Source organism: Podarcis muralis, chromosome 1 (genome assembly GCF_964188315.1).
Source record: "Podarcis muralis chromosome 1, rPodMur119.hap1.1, whole genome shotgun sequence".
Taxonomy (NCBI): Eukaryota; Metazoa; Chordata; class Lepidosauria; order Squamata; family Lacertidae; genus Podarcis; species Podarcis muralis.
The window spans coordinates 80,559,630-80,575,430 of NC_135655.1; the positions used below are offsets into that span (position 1 = coordinate 80,559,630).

The 15,801-nt window shown below is 42.2% G+C and overlaps 1 protein-coding gene across 1 annotated transcript; it reads right to left on the bottom strand.

The window, feature by feature from the left end:
• Nucleotides 1-343: 343 nt before the first annotated feature.
• On the bottom strand, nt 344-11,589 carry LOC114600859 (membrane-spanning 4-domains subfamily A member 15-like). Its single transcript, XM_028737608.2, has 7 exons — nt 11,452-11,589; nt 8,306-8,478; nt 7,955-8,074; nt 6,836-6,892; nt 6,024-6,176; nt 3,610-3,729; nt 344-3,193 (listed from the first exon to the last, which is right to left on the bottom strand). Exons 2-7 carry the CDS (start codon nt 8,474-8,476, stop codon nt 3,185-3,187), a joined length of 630 nt encoding a protein of 209 aa, XP_028593441.2. The 5' UTR covers nt 8,477-8,478; nt 11,452-11,589; the 3' UTR covers nt 344-3,184.
• Nucleotides 11,590-15,801: the final 4,212 nt, after the last annotated feature.

Here is a 15,801-nt window from a genome sequence, read left to right on the forward strand (position 1 = left end):
AAATGAATAAAATAAATAAATGAAAAGATTTAAAAAATAAAATAGCCCTTGATGACTGGCACACACTCACACACCCGCCAGTGCATTGCAGGGGTTGGACTAGATAACCCTTGTATGCATACTGTCTTAAAGGGACTGTTGTGATTTATTTATTAAAAGGAAATTTGGCTGCAATCTACAAGTTGTTTTACTTTAGCATAAAAAGGAGTGGAGACTGTAAGCTAAAGTTTTCACTGTAGCTCTCAGCAGCACTAATTTTAATCGTAAACATTTCATTTCTAGATCTGAACACCACAGAAGGAAGTAGCAGAACCTGCACACGAGCACCCAGAAAAGAACAAACCACGGGGAAGCATTGACATTTATTAACAAACCACTTCACACACCAAAAGATATTTTAGTCTGAATGCAGAAGGCACATGGCAGGTGATGTATAACAACATTCAATTCAATAATCAGACCTGAGATACTATATAAAAACTAGAATGTTGATTTGGACTAGGCACAAAAAGATTCTGATAAACACACAATGCCAGCAATATATTTATCCAAATATATATATATATATATGTGCAGTAGTTTAGGATAGGAGCTTATTTCCATACACACTTTAAATGGATGCAACAATTCATCTTTCTATACTTGGTTATAAATTGAAAGGTTCTCTTTTATTGGTATTTTCTGTTAAAACAAGTGCTTGCTCTTCAGTTTCACTGCTATAACAAAAATGATAACAATAGAAAAACTAACGCATGGGCTGTTTTCATTTTGATCATATATTTTGTGGTTTTTCATTTTGATTTTGTTCTGTGAACTGCCCTGAGATCTCCAGCTATAGGGCAGTATATAAATCCAATAAATAATGATGATGATGTCTCCTAAAGTGTGCACAGTCATTACATGGACTCTGGGCTCTTTTTCTATAACAATAATGAGACATGAGAGGATGGCCTGCCTATGCCCAGCACAGTGAATTCACTGAGAAATCAAGTTATAAAGCCTATCCTGGTAGGTAAAAAAAGGTAAAGGATGCCTGGATGGCTAAGTCCAGTCAAAGGTGACTATAGGGTGTGGCGCTAATCTCGCTTTCAGGCCAAGGGAGCCAGTGTTTATAGACAGCTTTCCAGGTCATGTGGCCAGCATGTCTAAACCGCTGCCATGACGGAAGTCAGAGCACATGGCAACACCATATACCTTCCCGTCACAGCAGTACCTATTTATCTACTTGCACTGGTGTGCTTTTGAACTGCTAGGTGGGCAGGAGCTGGGACAGAGCAACAAGAGCTCACCCTGTCATGGGGATTTGAACCGCCAACCTTCCAATCAGCAACCCGAAGGGGCTCAGTGGTTTAGACCACAGCGCTACGCATTCCCTACCCGGTAGGTATGCTTTTAGGATGTAGAGTGGTGATAGCACTGGCATTCTCAAATGCTCCCCAAGCTGAACAATTCCTTGCAACTACAAAACTAGCACCTTAGGAAGAACTATTCAACCTTGTCCCCCGGAAACAACCCTTTTGACTTCATTTTGCTGATTGCCCAAACTGCCCCACAAAGATTTAAACATTTTTTTCTGCCTCTGGAAATAATACTGTATGCTATCACAATGTGGACAAGCTTTGACAAACTTGTTTGCATGCTATGAAAACAGAATCTCTCACACTGTCCTACCAATTGCACTTTGGTCAACATCTCAGTTGTTACAAATGCAACACATCATCAGTGCATCTTACTACTCTTTGATCCCATCCCTTTTTATAGTGTAACAAAAGTAAACAAATTTAAGCAGATTTCTCTCTTTCAAATATCAACCTTTAAGCCTCCAGATGAGGTTTCTGCATAACTTTTTTTAAACAGCATCTCCTTCATAATCTATTGAGTACTTTCATGAAGTAACTGCCTCCCAGTTACAGTAGAGGTGAGCTATCGTAATCTTACCTCTAGTGAATTTTCTCAGGCAGATTTTCAGCTGTCTAAGAAACATCGCTGTGGGAACCAAGGGGAACCAACATGTAGGAAGATTGGAAGCTTTTTCATACCAGTCAGAATGTTGACCTTTCTAGCTCATTATTGTCTAAAGTGACTGAGAGCAGATTTTCAAGGTTTCAGACAGCAGTTTCTGTCTGGAGATGCCAGCGACTGAGCCATTTGCATCCTGTGCTTCAGAAGCCCATCGGAAAGTCTGATTGTGCTCTGGAGAGGTAAAAGAGAACATTGTGTTCTTCTTCCCTTAACTGCCCCTGATTCTATACACTCAGAAAGAAATCACATTCTTCACTGGTATTTATTCCGAGATTAAGCGTCCATAAGATTGCAGCATTACAGTGCAATTGTATGCATGTCTACTTAGAGGTAAGATCAATTGGGTTCAATGAGATGTACTCCCAGGTGTGTACAAGACTGCTGCATTCGGGTACCAGGGCAACCTGAAGAATGAAAGGGATATAGCGTTTGGTATGTGGGCGAAGACTTAATCTATCTTTCTTCTCTGGTTGCAGACAGGCTGAGATGCTGATGAAATGTTTTCCAGTGTGAGAATGCTTGATTTAATGTGAACTGTTCCTGTGGAAGAATATGTGTTGTGCATTCATTAAAAACCCACATCAGTTTTCCCTGCAGGAAGATCCACAAGCAGTTTTCTAACCAGCTCAAAGAGCTATATATTTTCTCAAAAAATTCACAGCACTTTCCCTTCCAATATAGTGTGTACTTATATGAGTCTCATCATCACCACAGTGTCCATTTCATTACCACAAACCTAAATTTCATGTTGGAATAAGCGCAGACAATCTGTTTGGGCTCTCTCTCCTCACCAAACCCAGGAGAATTTAGAGATCAGACTGTTGTCTTCCAGGAACACACAGGAAAGGCCCAAAATGGAAACTTTTTAAAAGGTACAGAGATTTCCCTTTCTTGATAATGCACAAAAATGAAGAGAAGTCTTGGATTTGGAAAACCTTCTTTTCAGCTTATGTGGCAGGACCCATAGAGGAGGGTCACAGGCAAGTTTATAGTTTGTTTTCTCTTTCTAAAGAAAGCCAGGCAAGAGATTAGCAGGATTCCTGCAGTCCATCTTGGAAAAGGTGAAGTATCTGCAAGAAGTTCACAGCTGTGTAGCTCTAAGCAAGAGAGACCTCTATAATTGCTGCAAATGGTGTGCCAAGAAGTGCCAAGAGAAGCCTTATCACGATGCCTGGAAAAAACAAGAAGAACAAAGTTGGTAATTGTTCTCTGCAAGCTTTACCCATCCTCTACCCAGACACAACTTTTGCCTCCTTCCATTATTCTAAGAGAAATGTAGGAGCCAGCCCTTTCAGGGGAGAGCCAGATACCACTGAAATCCCTGCAAAGAGGGAAAGTGAGGATCACAAAAAATTGAAATTATTACTGTACATTGAGATCAGATTCTGTTCAATATTTGATGGGAAAAGGGCATAACTCAAAGCCATGTCAGGGAGGGAGGAGAGAACACACTTGAAATTTGCAGGCTACTACCAAGCTTATGATTTTCTTTCCACATAGCTGAGTGAGGAACAGTGTTGATTTAGGGGTGGGTTTTCCCCAGCCACAGCAAACCTGTGACAGAAAAAGGCAGGGATTCACCCTCACCATCTGCCGATAGAGTTGTTGTTGTGCAGATCTGGATCCAACTACCAGGGCAGCGACAGCTATGCACAGTTCAAGAACCGAAAAGATGATAAACACCGCGTTCAGACCATATATCAGCGTCTGTGGGGAAAGGCAAGAAACAGTTGCACGGGTTGCTATTTATACAGCTCCAGAACTGAAAGCACAATCAAAACCCAATTGCTTGGAAGTGCAAGAGTTAACATTCCAAAGCAGCTAAGTCCTGTGAGGTCTCTTTCAGTAACACCGATTTGAAAGATCTGAAGAAGATACTGTACACAAAATCCTCCAGGGACAGTGAGGTGAACAAATCAAAAGAGGGTCTCCATGCTGAAGCCTAACGGTTGAAAGGTTGACTTAGGCTGTGTACACATGACTAGTTTAAGACACAGCCAGGTTGTCCTTTTAATCAACTGAAGCTGGTTTGAGGTGAAAAGTGCATACAAAGTGCATCATAAGAAAGGACAGGATAGATAATGGATTGCGTCTAGTGTCGTGTGCACACTGTTTTCCATTACTTTCCATTAAATGTTTGTTCTAGACCTTGTTGGAAGGGATAGTTTAGGAATATCCCTAAATAACCTTAACTTCATTCCTGAGAATTAGGAAGATTGCAAAGGAGCTCCCCCCCACCCATCTTCTACCCTTACTCCAGAAAAAACAGATACTTGGGGTCCAATCACATAAGCAGGATTTAATAACTGGACCCTTGGCAGGAAAACATGGGAGGAATAAACCTTCAAATCCAAAGAACCATGTACATTATGTCTTTTTTTATAGCAAGAGACCTGTACACACATATAATTAAGGAACTATAACCGCCAGGCATCAATCAATTATTTCCCTCAACTACATTTTATGTAGGCTAGTGCATTTTCCCTTTGAGAATGTTTCCTATTTCTGTGCCTACTGGAACGGTAACTCGCTTTTATTTATTTTCAGTACTGATACTCCATGCTTTTGATCCGCCAGGACCCAAAGAGATGTAGTATGTTAAGACAATGCAAAATAACTTTTAATCTCTATATTTGCATCAAGAAAATGGCACAACTACATCAAAACCAAAGCATATCCAGTTAACACCATTCTAGCCTGACAGCTCATTCAAAACATCAGATTTTGATCTCCAGTTGAAAGACAGGCACAGTTCAGGCCAAGGCAGCCCCCTTTTGAAAGGTCACCCCAAAGCAGCAATGCTATAACTGAAAAGGCTCTGAAAGTCAGGAAGGACATGAACCTCAGGGGCAGACTTGAGTGTACATGGGCAGGCAGCTGTGGGATGAAGTAATCCTTCAGGCATCCTGGACCCAGGTTAGCACCACCTTGACTTGGTAACAATGCAGCTGGAATGATACACTTGATACAACAAGTCCCAATTAGAAGTGTGGCTGCATCATTTTTCACCAAGTGACATTTCTTCAAGGCCAACCCATACTAAGTAGCTCAATAAAACACCACCACTATTCTTTCCAAGCTTGCCACTAACCTCGGCCCAGTATACCTGAAGGAGCATCTCCACCCTCATTGTTCAGCCTGGACACTGAAGTCCAGCGCCGAGGGCCTTCTGGCAGTTCCCTCACTGTGAGAAGTGAGGTTACAAGGAACCAGGCAGAGGGCCTTCTCAGAAGTGACGTCCGCCCTGGGTAACACCCTCCCACCAGATGTCAAGGAAATAAACAACTATCTGACTTTTAGAAGACATCTGAAGGCAGCCCTGTTTAGGAAAGTTTTTAATGTTTGATGTTTCATTCTGTTTTTAATCTGTTGAGAGCCACCCAGAGTGGCTGGGGAAACCCAGTCAGATGGGTGGGGTAATAATAATAATAATAATAATAATAATAATAATAATAATAATAATAATTTCATTGCCTCATTTGGACAATTCTTTAATTTTGTTTGTTTGAAGTTGAAAAGGTGATTGAGCCAGCTGTTCTTTGCAGCTAATCCACAGATAGGTGCAATATGTCTCCATACTGTGCTAAAATATCATACCAAAAAATAAATTTTATACAAAATGAATTTTGATCCGCTGGGAGACACTATGTCTTTATGCTCCTTGTTGGTCACTGACAAAGTCTTGTGAGGGTTAGTAGAGCCTCTCACTTGTGAATTAGCTATTTTTGGCTTCCTATAAGCCAATGGTAAGGCAGAATTTTTGACCAAACTGTGGGAGGGAGTGGAAGACAGGAGTGCCTGGCGTGCTCTGGTCCATGGGGTCACGAAGAGTCGGACATGACTAAACAACTAAACAACAACACAAAGGCAGAATTGGTTCATTTAGGCACAAAACAGTTCTGAAGAGTCTCTAGATGCCTGAAGCCTTTGCTGAATCAGATCACTTTTAGCAAATTATGGACTGCTACTACATGCACATGAAGAGATGGGGAAAAACTTACCTGAATAGAACTGAAGCAATAACCATAATGCATATCAGAATCATCACACAAATCTCCTTGTTGATGGGTTTGTGCAATCTCAGTACTATGGAGGATGACAGCAACCAATGCAGCGACACAAACTAGCAAGTTGGCAGCGGAACTAGCTTTCACCTATATCAGTACATTGAAATAAAATAAATCAAGAGTTGCTCTATTACATCACTTCCATGTCTCTGAAAAGTAATCACCTATAGTTGGTCTCATAATTTACAGCCTTGATTTCTTTGGAGCCCTACATATGCATTCCTGAGCGATCCCTGTGCTCTAGAAGTTTGCTTTCCTGATTGCCAAGATTCACAAGTTTGTTTTTTTTAAGGCCACAGATGGAGAAGCTGTGGCCCTCCAGATGTTGTTATTCCCATCAGCCCCAGCCCAAATGGCCAATGGTCAGGGATGTTGGGACTTGTAGTCCAAGAACATTTAGAGGGCTACATTTTCCTCACCCCTGTGCTAGGCAGATTGCCTGTGATACATTGCAGTGAATGTCCCAAATTTGGACTTTCTCACAACAACGTAGACATTATGATTGTATTAGAGAATTGTTAAACTGACTCGCATATCCTACGAAAATAACCTGACCACCTCTTAGCAACTTCACCTTGCCTCCATTACAACAATTATATTTATTCGAACTTTGTCTTAAGGCCTTGGCCAGAACAAACCAAGGATCTGTTTGCCCAGCAAACAACCCTGAAGACGTATTGGCAACAGCTTTAGACACACCTTTATCATGTCAATTTTTCGAAAAAGATACTTGGGAGAATATTTACCAGCCATTGAAGATCTCTTTTCTCCATTTCTACCAACAATGACCCAGAGATCAGGAGCTACAAAGGGAAGGAAAAACTCATCAGGCTGAGTCTCATTCCATACAGAAAATAGAACACAGAGACTCTCAAGTCAGGTTGCATTGGTCAGAAAGGCCAAAACCTTCTCTAACCCCACCACCTCCTAAGCTCACACCAACCAGAGGCTTTTTTACATTACCAACTGAGGTTAGTAACATGTGAACCAACTCAAAAGCTACCTCTGTAAAGAGTCCTAAGCTTGAGTACTAAACAAACATTGTCATTTGTGAAGAAGATGCAAGTACCTATTAGACAGAATGGCATCTCCCCAAATAGATTTGCAGCAGAACAAACACTTGGGCAGACCACAGGCAGGAATGTTGAGTTTTCTTCTTTGGCGATCACTCGTGGCTGAGTAAGATTGCTTTCCATGAAAACGATCTTAACGGTGAGCCCGTGTGGAGGCCAGTTCTGGATCCACATGTCCTTCCACCGTGGGGACATAGGTTTCTGGGTGGGATTTGATCACAGTGAGGGTTTGCCAAACATGCCTTCCTCTTAGCCCTTTTCATGCGTCTTCAAAGTCCACGACACCTTTGGTAAAGGCTGTTCTCCAATTGGAGTGCTTGCAGGCCTGTGTTTCCCAGTTATCAGTGCTTATACTACATTTTTAAAGATTTGCCTTGAGAGCGTCTTTAAACCTCTTTTGTTGTCCACCAGTATTTCACTTTCCATTCTTAAGTTGGGAATACTTAGAGTAGTTGCTTTGGAAGACGATAAGGCCACAGGCAGGGGTGATGAGTACCTCATGTCTTGGTGCACCTCAAGGACCAACAATTTTTTATGGCAGACGCTTTTGTGGATTGTAACCCACAAAAGCTTCTGCCATAATATTTCTGTTAGCCTTTTAAGGTGCTGCACGATTCATTGTTGTTTTTGCTACAACACACCAACATGGATACCCCAAAGGGAAATGGCTACCTTGGTTTAGGATTCAGCCTCTTTGTGGCTCTAGGCCTCTGTGTCTAAAATTAGAGAGGCCTCCCCAGAAGCTTTGGTAGGTGAAAGAGCCTCCAAGCCTCTCAGCCAAAGTCTGCTTACCAAGATCCCGAACCAGAAGTAGAGCCCACTCTTCACAGTCAGGGTCTTTGAATCTTCTTGTGCGACTGTCAGGGCAACTCCAAAACATATCTCTATAGCCCCCACGACGATCTGCACAGTCTGGAGGGGAAGAACAATGGTATTGTGGATCAGTAATCGTGGACAAGTGCTATAACCCTTGCCAGCTTCACCACCACTCTCCTTCTCCACATGTTAGAGTTGCCTACAAATTGTTCTGTTTCTAATCACCTCCCTCATCACTATCAGGAACATAGAAAGCTACCTTATAGAGACAGAACATTGGGTCCCTCCAGGATTTGGGCCTAGTTTGACAAGCCTATAGGGCCTTACCCCAAGGGCCTTGGGAAGCATATTCTTGGTGTTTTTGCTATAGGTTGATGCACCGTGTGATACAGTGACAGTAGTTCCTGACGTATTTGCTGTGCCTGCTTCCTGCTGGCCTGGCTGAACGACTTTTGAGATGATCCTCACGTTTCCGCATTCTGTTACAGTGGTGGACATTTCTGGACAAAAGAGAGGATAATGGACTTAGTAAGCAGGGGATGAGCAGAACAAGGCAGAACCAGAGGCTGCTCATGACATGCACATGTATGCTCTCTACAGAACGGCGCAATGCCCCTTCTCTGCTGGCACCACCAGTCTGCAGTGGGAGCTATGTTCCATACATATTAGGCAACTCATCCTCCAAGTTCCTATACTTATGTGGCCTAGATGGTACCATTCACACAAAAGCGGGAGGCTTAAGGGAACCTCGAGGTTTGCAGAAGCACAACTCTAGTAAGGACCCCTTGCTCCCCCATGCCCCCAAAATGACCAGCCAAAGGAGGACTAAGCAGACACAGTGGACACAGAATGTTACCTGGCTGTCGGCGGGTGAGACAGAATGCAGCATCTTGAAAAAGGGTGCGGCTGGCACCTTGACTAGGAGCGCTCTGCACTGCAACATTTTGTCGCAGGATGCACTGGTAGCACTCACGAGTGGATGGCGTCTCTTTACCTAAAAGGAGGTGTTATCTTCCTGGTTCTGTTCAGTTACACCTGCAAACTCTCAAACCGATTAAGGCTGCTGGTTGGCGGCCCTGAGCTATATGGCTCCACTGCGGTCACTCTGGAGAGCATCATTTAATATACAAGAATTGTGACGAGTTTCTTATGTCGTCTCCTCTCCAAAATACGCTAAAAACCTAAGAGGCCTCCATTCTCACCTGTAGCAGCAAGAGCAGTTCCCTCTTTGGGGCCTGCTCAGCATTTTAACAGAGGCTGAATAGACTCCAGTTTTACTCTCACTTGCCAGCTTCGGACACTGTTGTCCATGAAAGGACATCCTTCAAAGGAAGACCTCCTGCCAGTATACTTGGAAGCCCCTTCTCTGGCGAAATATGGGCCGCAAGGGATGACTGGTGCTCTCTCACCCTGCTAACCCCAAGAACATTCTCTGGTTTCACCGAAAACCATGATGGGCTCGTCACTGTGGTCAAAAACTATCATGATAACTAATTCCTCCCTATTGCCTCATATTCTACATGCGATTGCTCAATTTGTTCTAATGTTGCAGTCCTAGCAGGAACACCCTTGGTTCCAGAGGGGATGGTAACATATTGTAAAAAAACAACAAGTTAGGAAAGAGCAAAAGAGCAGCATCATCACAACAAGGGCCTAGCTCTAGCCGACAGAGGAGCAATTCACACACGTTAGCAATTGCATGAGTGGCATTAAAGAAATAATGCTGATTTAGCAAGCAGACCCCTGTGACATCTTAAGGGGACCAATTTATATATTTCTTCCTGCCATTGTTGCTGCCACAAAAGCCTTCTTCGTAAGGGCAATTTCCACAGTAATGCGCATGCATGAAACATTTGTGCACCAGCTGCCTTTAGTGATATGTATGCAACACCAATATTGCAGCTATGGTATCAAAAAGCAGCTGAGAAATGTGGTGAGAAGAACAGGGTCACACTCCCTGCCTCTCTCCCCGAGGTCATCCATCAGGGCAACCAAGCAAGAGTGGCCAGGGTGGGGGTGGGGGTCAGAAGCGCACACCCGGCTTCTTGTTGGATATTCCGACTGAATATAGCCTGGATATTCAACTTTCACTTGTTTTAAAAAGTCTGTTACCCTTTCACTTATGGTGATGAAAGCAAAATGTGCAGGTCTACAGAGAACTTTAAGACTGTGTGCACACTGCACCCAGTATATACCACCCCTGCTGATTTGGGAAGTGACAGGCACACAACATTAACCAAAGTCCACACCTATCTTGCCCTTTCTAAAATGAAATATTTACATTTTGATGCATTTCCCCTCAAAGCTGCACAGATCAGAATTGGGCGGGGTGGGGTGGGGTGGGGGAAACTAAAGAAGGATTTACGTGTGTTTTAAGCTGGTAATGCTTACACAGCCTAAATGCGCAAAGCTAAAATTCTGGTACAAAATGCTGACACTCTTGAGTCGCTCTTCTACTCTCTCTTTCTTCCTTTGTGTTTTAAACAACATTTTAAAAAGGCATTGATCTCTCTGGCGCAGATCTCCTCAGACTGGGGTGCAACCCAGAAATGGGTTATGACAACAACCCACCTGTCCAAGACCCCTGCTCCAAATTATATATGAGGTGACTAAGACATGGCATAAAAGGAGGGCGATTTGACAAGGGGACTCTTACGAAACTGGACAAAAGCAAGCAGAGAATCAGCACAGAAGCAAATACCCTTCTGCATTCTACATAAGACAAACAAGTCAGTCTCCAAGCAAAAGAACGCACAATTCTGACATCAGTAACGGCAATATCTAAAAACTGGGGCTGGGCATTTCAACCACTTTGTAACTGATTTTAAAGTGTCCATCCTTGAACAAAGGAATTGCAGAGGGAGGCAACAGGTCATTAAGAGGTTTAATGCTGTTTAATACCCCCCCCCCCCCATTAAAACAACGGCCTGTGATTCATTAGTTTGTCCATGTCGAGATAATGCATTACCATCAACAACTGTTTTGTGAATGGCCACGGTTAACTACGTACTTATCCCTGCTTGGACTGCCAGTCTTGCATTTCTCTGTGACTTCACTGTTATGCTCTTCCCCCATGTACTACGGAGAACACTTCACGAATCCGATGAATGGGCTCTAGCCCACGAAAGCTTCTGCCAGAATACATTTGTTACTAGTCTTTAAGCTGCCGCAACACCCTTGGCTGCTTCGGAAGCAAATGTGGAGCAGTCTATTTTTTTTTTTAAAGGCAACGATGATCAAAGACGGGAATTGATTTTCTCACGAGCTGTCAAATTCTCCTGTGGGTTTTCTTCTTTTTAGGGCGGGGGACGTTTCCTCAACTGTATCTGATGCACACACTTCCCTCCTGCCTTGGGGTTTCCACTAAGCTGCAGATTTACCCCCCCCCCCACCTGCCACTCTTTTCCTCCCCCAACCCCCCAAAAAGCACGCTAGTGTTGGAGCAGGGCATGCAAACAGGAGGACAAGCTCACCTGCGATGAAGCCGTGCTCGCCTGCAAAATGCGGGGTTTGCAAAGGTTGGTCTCGCCCTTTTGGAAGGCGCCAGGATCCGTGTCTGGATAATGTTTACCGCCTCTGCTTCTCTCTTGGTGTCTCCCGTGCAAATGGTCGCGAGGGATCCTCCTAGAGCTTAGCTTTCGCCTGCCTTTCCCTCCCTGGAAACGAATGGCCAGGATCCAGCAGGGGGCAGAATGGAGCTGATAGTTGGCGTTCGTGAACTGCTTTTCTGCTCCCGGAGTTCTTCTTGTGCAGTAAACACATTCTTGCCTACTCGCCAGAACCGTTACAATTATAGCTTTGTCAAAATCGGGGGCTTGGAGAGGGATAGAGTGAGGAAAAAGAGAGGGACGCAACCTTACCGGTAGGCAACATTATTAGCATCGATAATGGTGCGCAAACGTTGTTTTTAGGGCGTTCAAAATGCTTTTCGTGCATTATTAAAGTCATTGTTGCAGCAGCAGCCCTGCAAGGTCGGGTAAGTATTATCCTCAAGTTGCAGATGAGCTGCGTGGTTGCTGAGGCTGAGAGGGGCTTCCCTAAGGAGTTCCTAAATAGGCTGGAAAGTTGAACTAGAGGCATTTGGTTCACTCACTCTGAGCTGTTATTCAAGAACAAATTTGTTTACAAAAAGTGATCTAATTCGTAAGGCTGCAGCCCTGGCAATTGTTAGGATGTGGCCTAGAGTCTTTAGAACAGGGTTCTGGATTTCTTGTCTAATCCCTCCCTTTAAAATCTTTCTTTCTTTCTTTCTTTCTTTCTTTCTTTCTTTCTTTCTTTCTTTCTTTCACTTTGCTTAAAGGGTGGCTGGGCACACTGTGTACACAATGTATATTTAAAGCACCTGATCCCCATGCAAAGTATCCTGGGAATGGTGGTTTACCTCTCACAGTTACAACTCCTAGTTCAACTACAGTTCCCCAAATTATTTTGGGGGAAGTCATGTGCTTTCAATGTATCGTGTGCATGCAGCCACAGAGCCCATGAGACTTCAGGCACCTGTCATCCTAATATACTCAGAGGCAACTTTACGTCATAGGCGTGTGCCCCAAGCTCCCAGAGTGGTTTTACAGTCAATCCCTGTTCACCAGGAACTCTTGGAATTGTGGTTCTCTGAGGGGAATAGGAGTGGTATCGTGGTGCTTTAAATGTATGGTGCGATGAAGAACTTGAGGGGATTGCCTCATGTAATAATTGCTCAAACCATGGAAAAAGGAAAGAGATTTCCTAGATATTCAGAGGAAGGCAAAAATGAAGAGTGGGGAGAGAGAAAGCACAGCAAAAATGGCGAATGATTCAATGCTACTTTTTTCATTAAAGTTTTTATTTGCAATTTCAACATAACAAAATGTCAAAAACATATCATATTCATTATTTCCCCCCTCCCCAATATACCCTCCCTCCCCCCGAGACTTCCCTCAGCTCTTCTCTCTGATTTCTCATCAAGTTATTCTCTGCATATTATTGAATTGTATAGATCTTTATATTATCTATCTACCATATTATCGATCAATAAATTTGTGTATGTTTATTCAAAGCCTGCCAAGAAGTGCAGTTCATTTTGTTGTCTTTTTAAGTAATTTGTAAAAAGTTCCCATTCTTCTTTAAAGTCATAGTTGTCCTTATCTCGCAGTTTGTATATCAGTTTAGCCAATTCTGCATAGCTCATCTGTTTCTCTTGCCATTGTTCCTTTGTCGGGATTTCTTCATTCTTCCATCCTTGTGCTATCAAGACTCTTGCCGCTGTTGTAGCATACATGAATAAATTCTTTGTTTTCCTTGGCAGGTCTTGTCCTACAATCTCTAACAGAAATGCTCCTGGTTTTTTTACAAATGTCATTTTAAACATTTTCTTCAATTCATTATATATCATTTCCCAATTTTTAATCTCTCTACATTCCCACCACATATGATAAAAGGTCACTTCCTTTTCTTGATTCAATGCTACTTAAGGGCTCAAGTGGAGGATAGGACAGCCACTTAAAGATCACCAAAGAAGAGGACAAAATAAGACACATGTTTACAGCTTAGGGGGCAGAGCATGAGACTCTTAATTTCAGGGTTGTGGGTTCAAACCCCACGTTTGGCAAAAGATTCCTGCATTGCAGGGGGTTGGGCTAAATGACCCTCGTGAGCATCTTCCAAGGGACAATTCTATGATTCTACGATATGTGCACATGCTCATTTTTTATGAACAGTTGGAGTCAATATTGCCTCTCTTCATATAAAGAAACTTCTGATCAGTTATTGTGATGACTGAATCCATTATGTTCCATGTTCCATGTTTCTGGTACACAAGAATATAGTATGTAAATTTATTGTTTAATGTTTATGTTATGTTACTTAGTTTTATATAAAATTACATTACATTATGTTCGTTTATATAATCCAGGGTATGCACAGCTGCCGAAGCCCGGTTGGGCGAAACAAGGAATTATCCTGGAATCCTTGTCTTATTTTCTGCATGTGCCATACTTTCAAGTTTTTCATCTGATACCTACTTACAAGGAATGCTAGAATTCTCAAAAGCATCGACACGTGGAACACTACAAGATTGAAATAAGCATTCCACATCGTGGTTATTGCTAATATAAGAACTGAATAGACTGTATCTCCTGATCAATCCACTGGACTTTAATCTCTCAGAATATGTTCCACTCATATGATAATTTGGTCTATGGAATTACATATTGTGGCATGATATGTTGAATTGTTTTTTGAAATAGAAGTTATACTGTTACATACAGCCTGTTACGTCATGTGTGTCATTACCAGAGGCAAAATCTAGCAATAATTATTAAAGTTTAAAAAGAAATATAATTCATCTGTTTAATGGAAGCACATCCTAACTACACTTATTAGGGTGTAAGCCCTAAAGGAGAAAGTAAGGACTTACTTGGGAGTAAAACATGCCTAGGCTTATTCTCTCACATGCTTGCATAGGTGTGCAGGCACCTGCACGCAGCCACATCATTATGGCAGATAGCGCAACAAAAGAGGAGAGTTGGAAAGGAATAGTCATTAAGAGGGAAGTCAGGGTTAAATTCAGCGATTTCGTAAGAAATGTACAAAAAGGAGTTGGAAGGGAGAGAGACGGGAAGTGAAACAATAAGCAAGTTTCTGATCCTCATTCTGAAAAAGACCCAAGCCGTTGAACTTGCTAAATGTGTTTCCCAGAATCCTTTGCAATGTTCTTTAAATCCGCTGTTGCTGTGTTCCTCTTGTGGCTGCTAATTCTGATGGATTGTCCTTGATTTGTGGCCTTCTTTCTGCTACAACCTTTCCCCCAATATCCATTATGCACTGGGATACAGGTGTCAGGACATGGACATAGCCAGGGAAGGCCCCCTAAATCAAGTAAATAAATAAAAATACTTAAATGGCCAATTGCCCCCCCCCCCAAATATATCCATGTGTCAGGAAAAGGAAAAAGGAGGACTGTCTTGCCAAGCAGCAGTTCTCTCTGCTGATTTACTGAGTACACATTGCAGACTTGATTCTTGCAAAACTGTCCCATGCGGAAGTGAAGGGTTTCAAATCACTTGCTTTCCTTTGCACTTCTTTTCTTAGAAATCATTAGCTGTAATTCAGATGGTGAAACTTACAGAAGAAACCACAAGAAAGGAGAAGATGGTTACTTCTTCCCAGTATTTAGTGACAGGGGGAAAAGTTTGTTACTGAACAAACTATGAAATTTGTTCAGGTTCATGTTGAGTGCTTCTTCAGATGACCTGTTTGTTGAGCATTTGTACTGATTTCTTTTTCTTTATTTTATTTAACAAGATTGTTGATCGTCAAAATAAACAAGAAAATCTATGCTGTAGAAAACACCCCTCTAAGCAGTTTGCTTGCATAAATGTAAGGCAGAGGCTAAAACAGATACATAAATATATTAGGCACCAGGTGAAAACATTTCTCTTTACCCAAGCCTTTAGCCATTACATTATCTATGTCCTATTAAATGCGGGGGGGGGGGGCTGTTATCATTATGCTTTGTATTATTATGCTGAGAAAGTTATATTCTTTTTTAAAAAAAAAAATTTATTGAGTTTTACATTGCAAATTTAAATTCAAACAATAAACACCACCATCATGTAGGATTCCCTGAATCCCTTGACTCCCCTCCACCCGTTCATGGTTTCCATTTTCAAACTTTTCCCACTGCTTCACTAACTTTCTCTATTTTTCTTATTTAAAACATTTTTACCTTAGTTTTTAGTACATTACAAACGTTACTCGAATCCTACCGAAGGTTTTAGTTGTTTACAGTGTTCTCTTAAGTACAATATAAAATTTTCCCATTCCTTTTTAAAGTTCTTCTCTTC

Excerpts from the sequence above, each read along its gene's own strand:
- LOC114600859 (XM_028737608.2), bottom strand. The coding sequence starts at position 8,476 with ATGTCCACCACTGTAACAGAATGCGGAAACGTGAGGATCATCTCAAAA. Across the intron at positions 8,075-8,305 it reads TGCTTCCCAAGGCCCTTGGG|ACTGTGCAGATCGTCGTGGG; the intron begins GTAAGGCCCTAT and ends CTTCCCCTCCAG. Across the intron at positions 3,730-6,023 it reads ATTGCTTCAGTTCTATTCAG|ACGCTGATATATGGTCTGAA; the intron begins GTAAGTTTTTCC and ends CTTTCCCCACAG.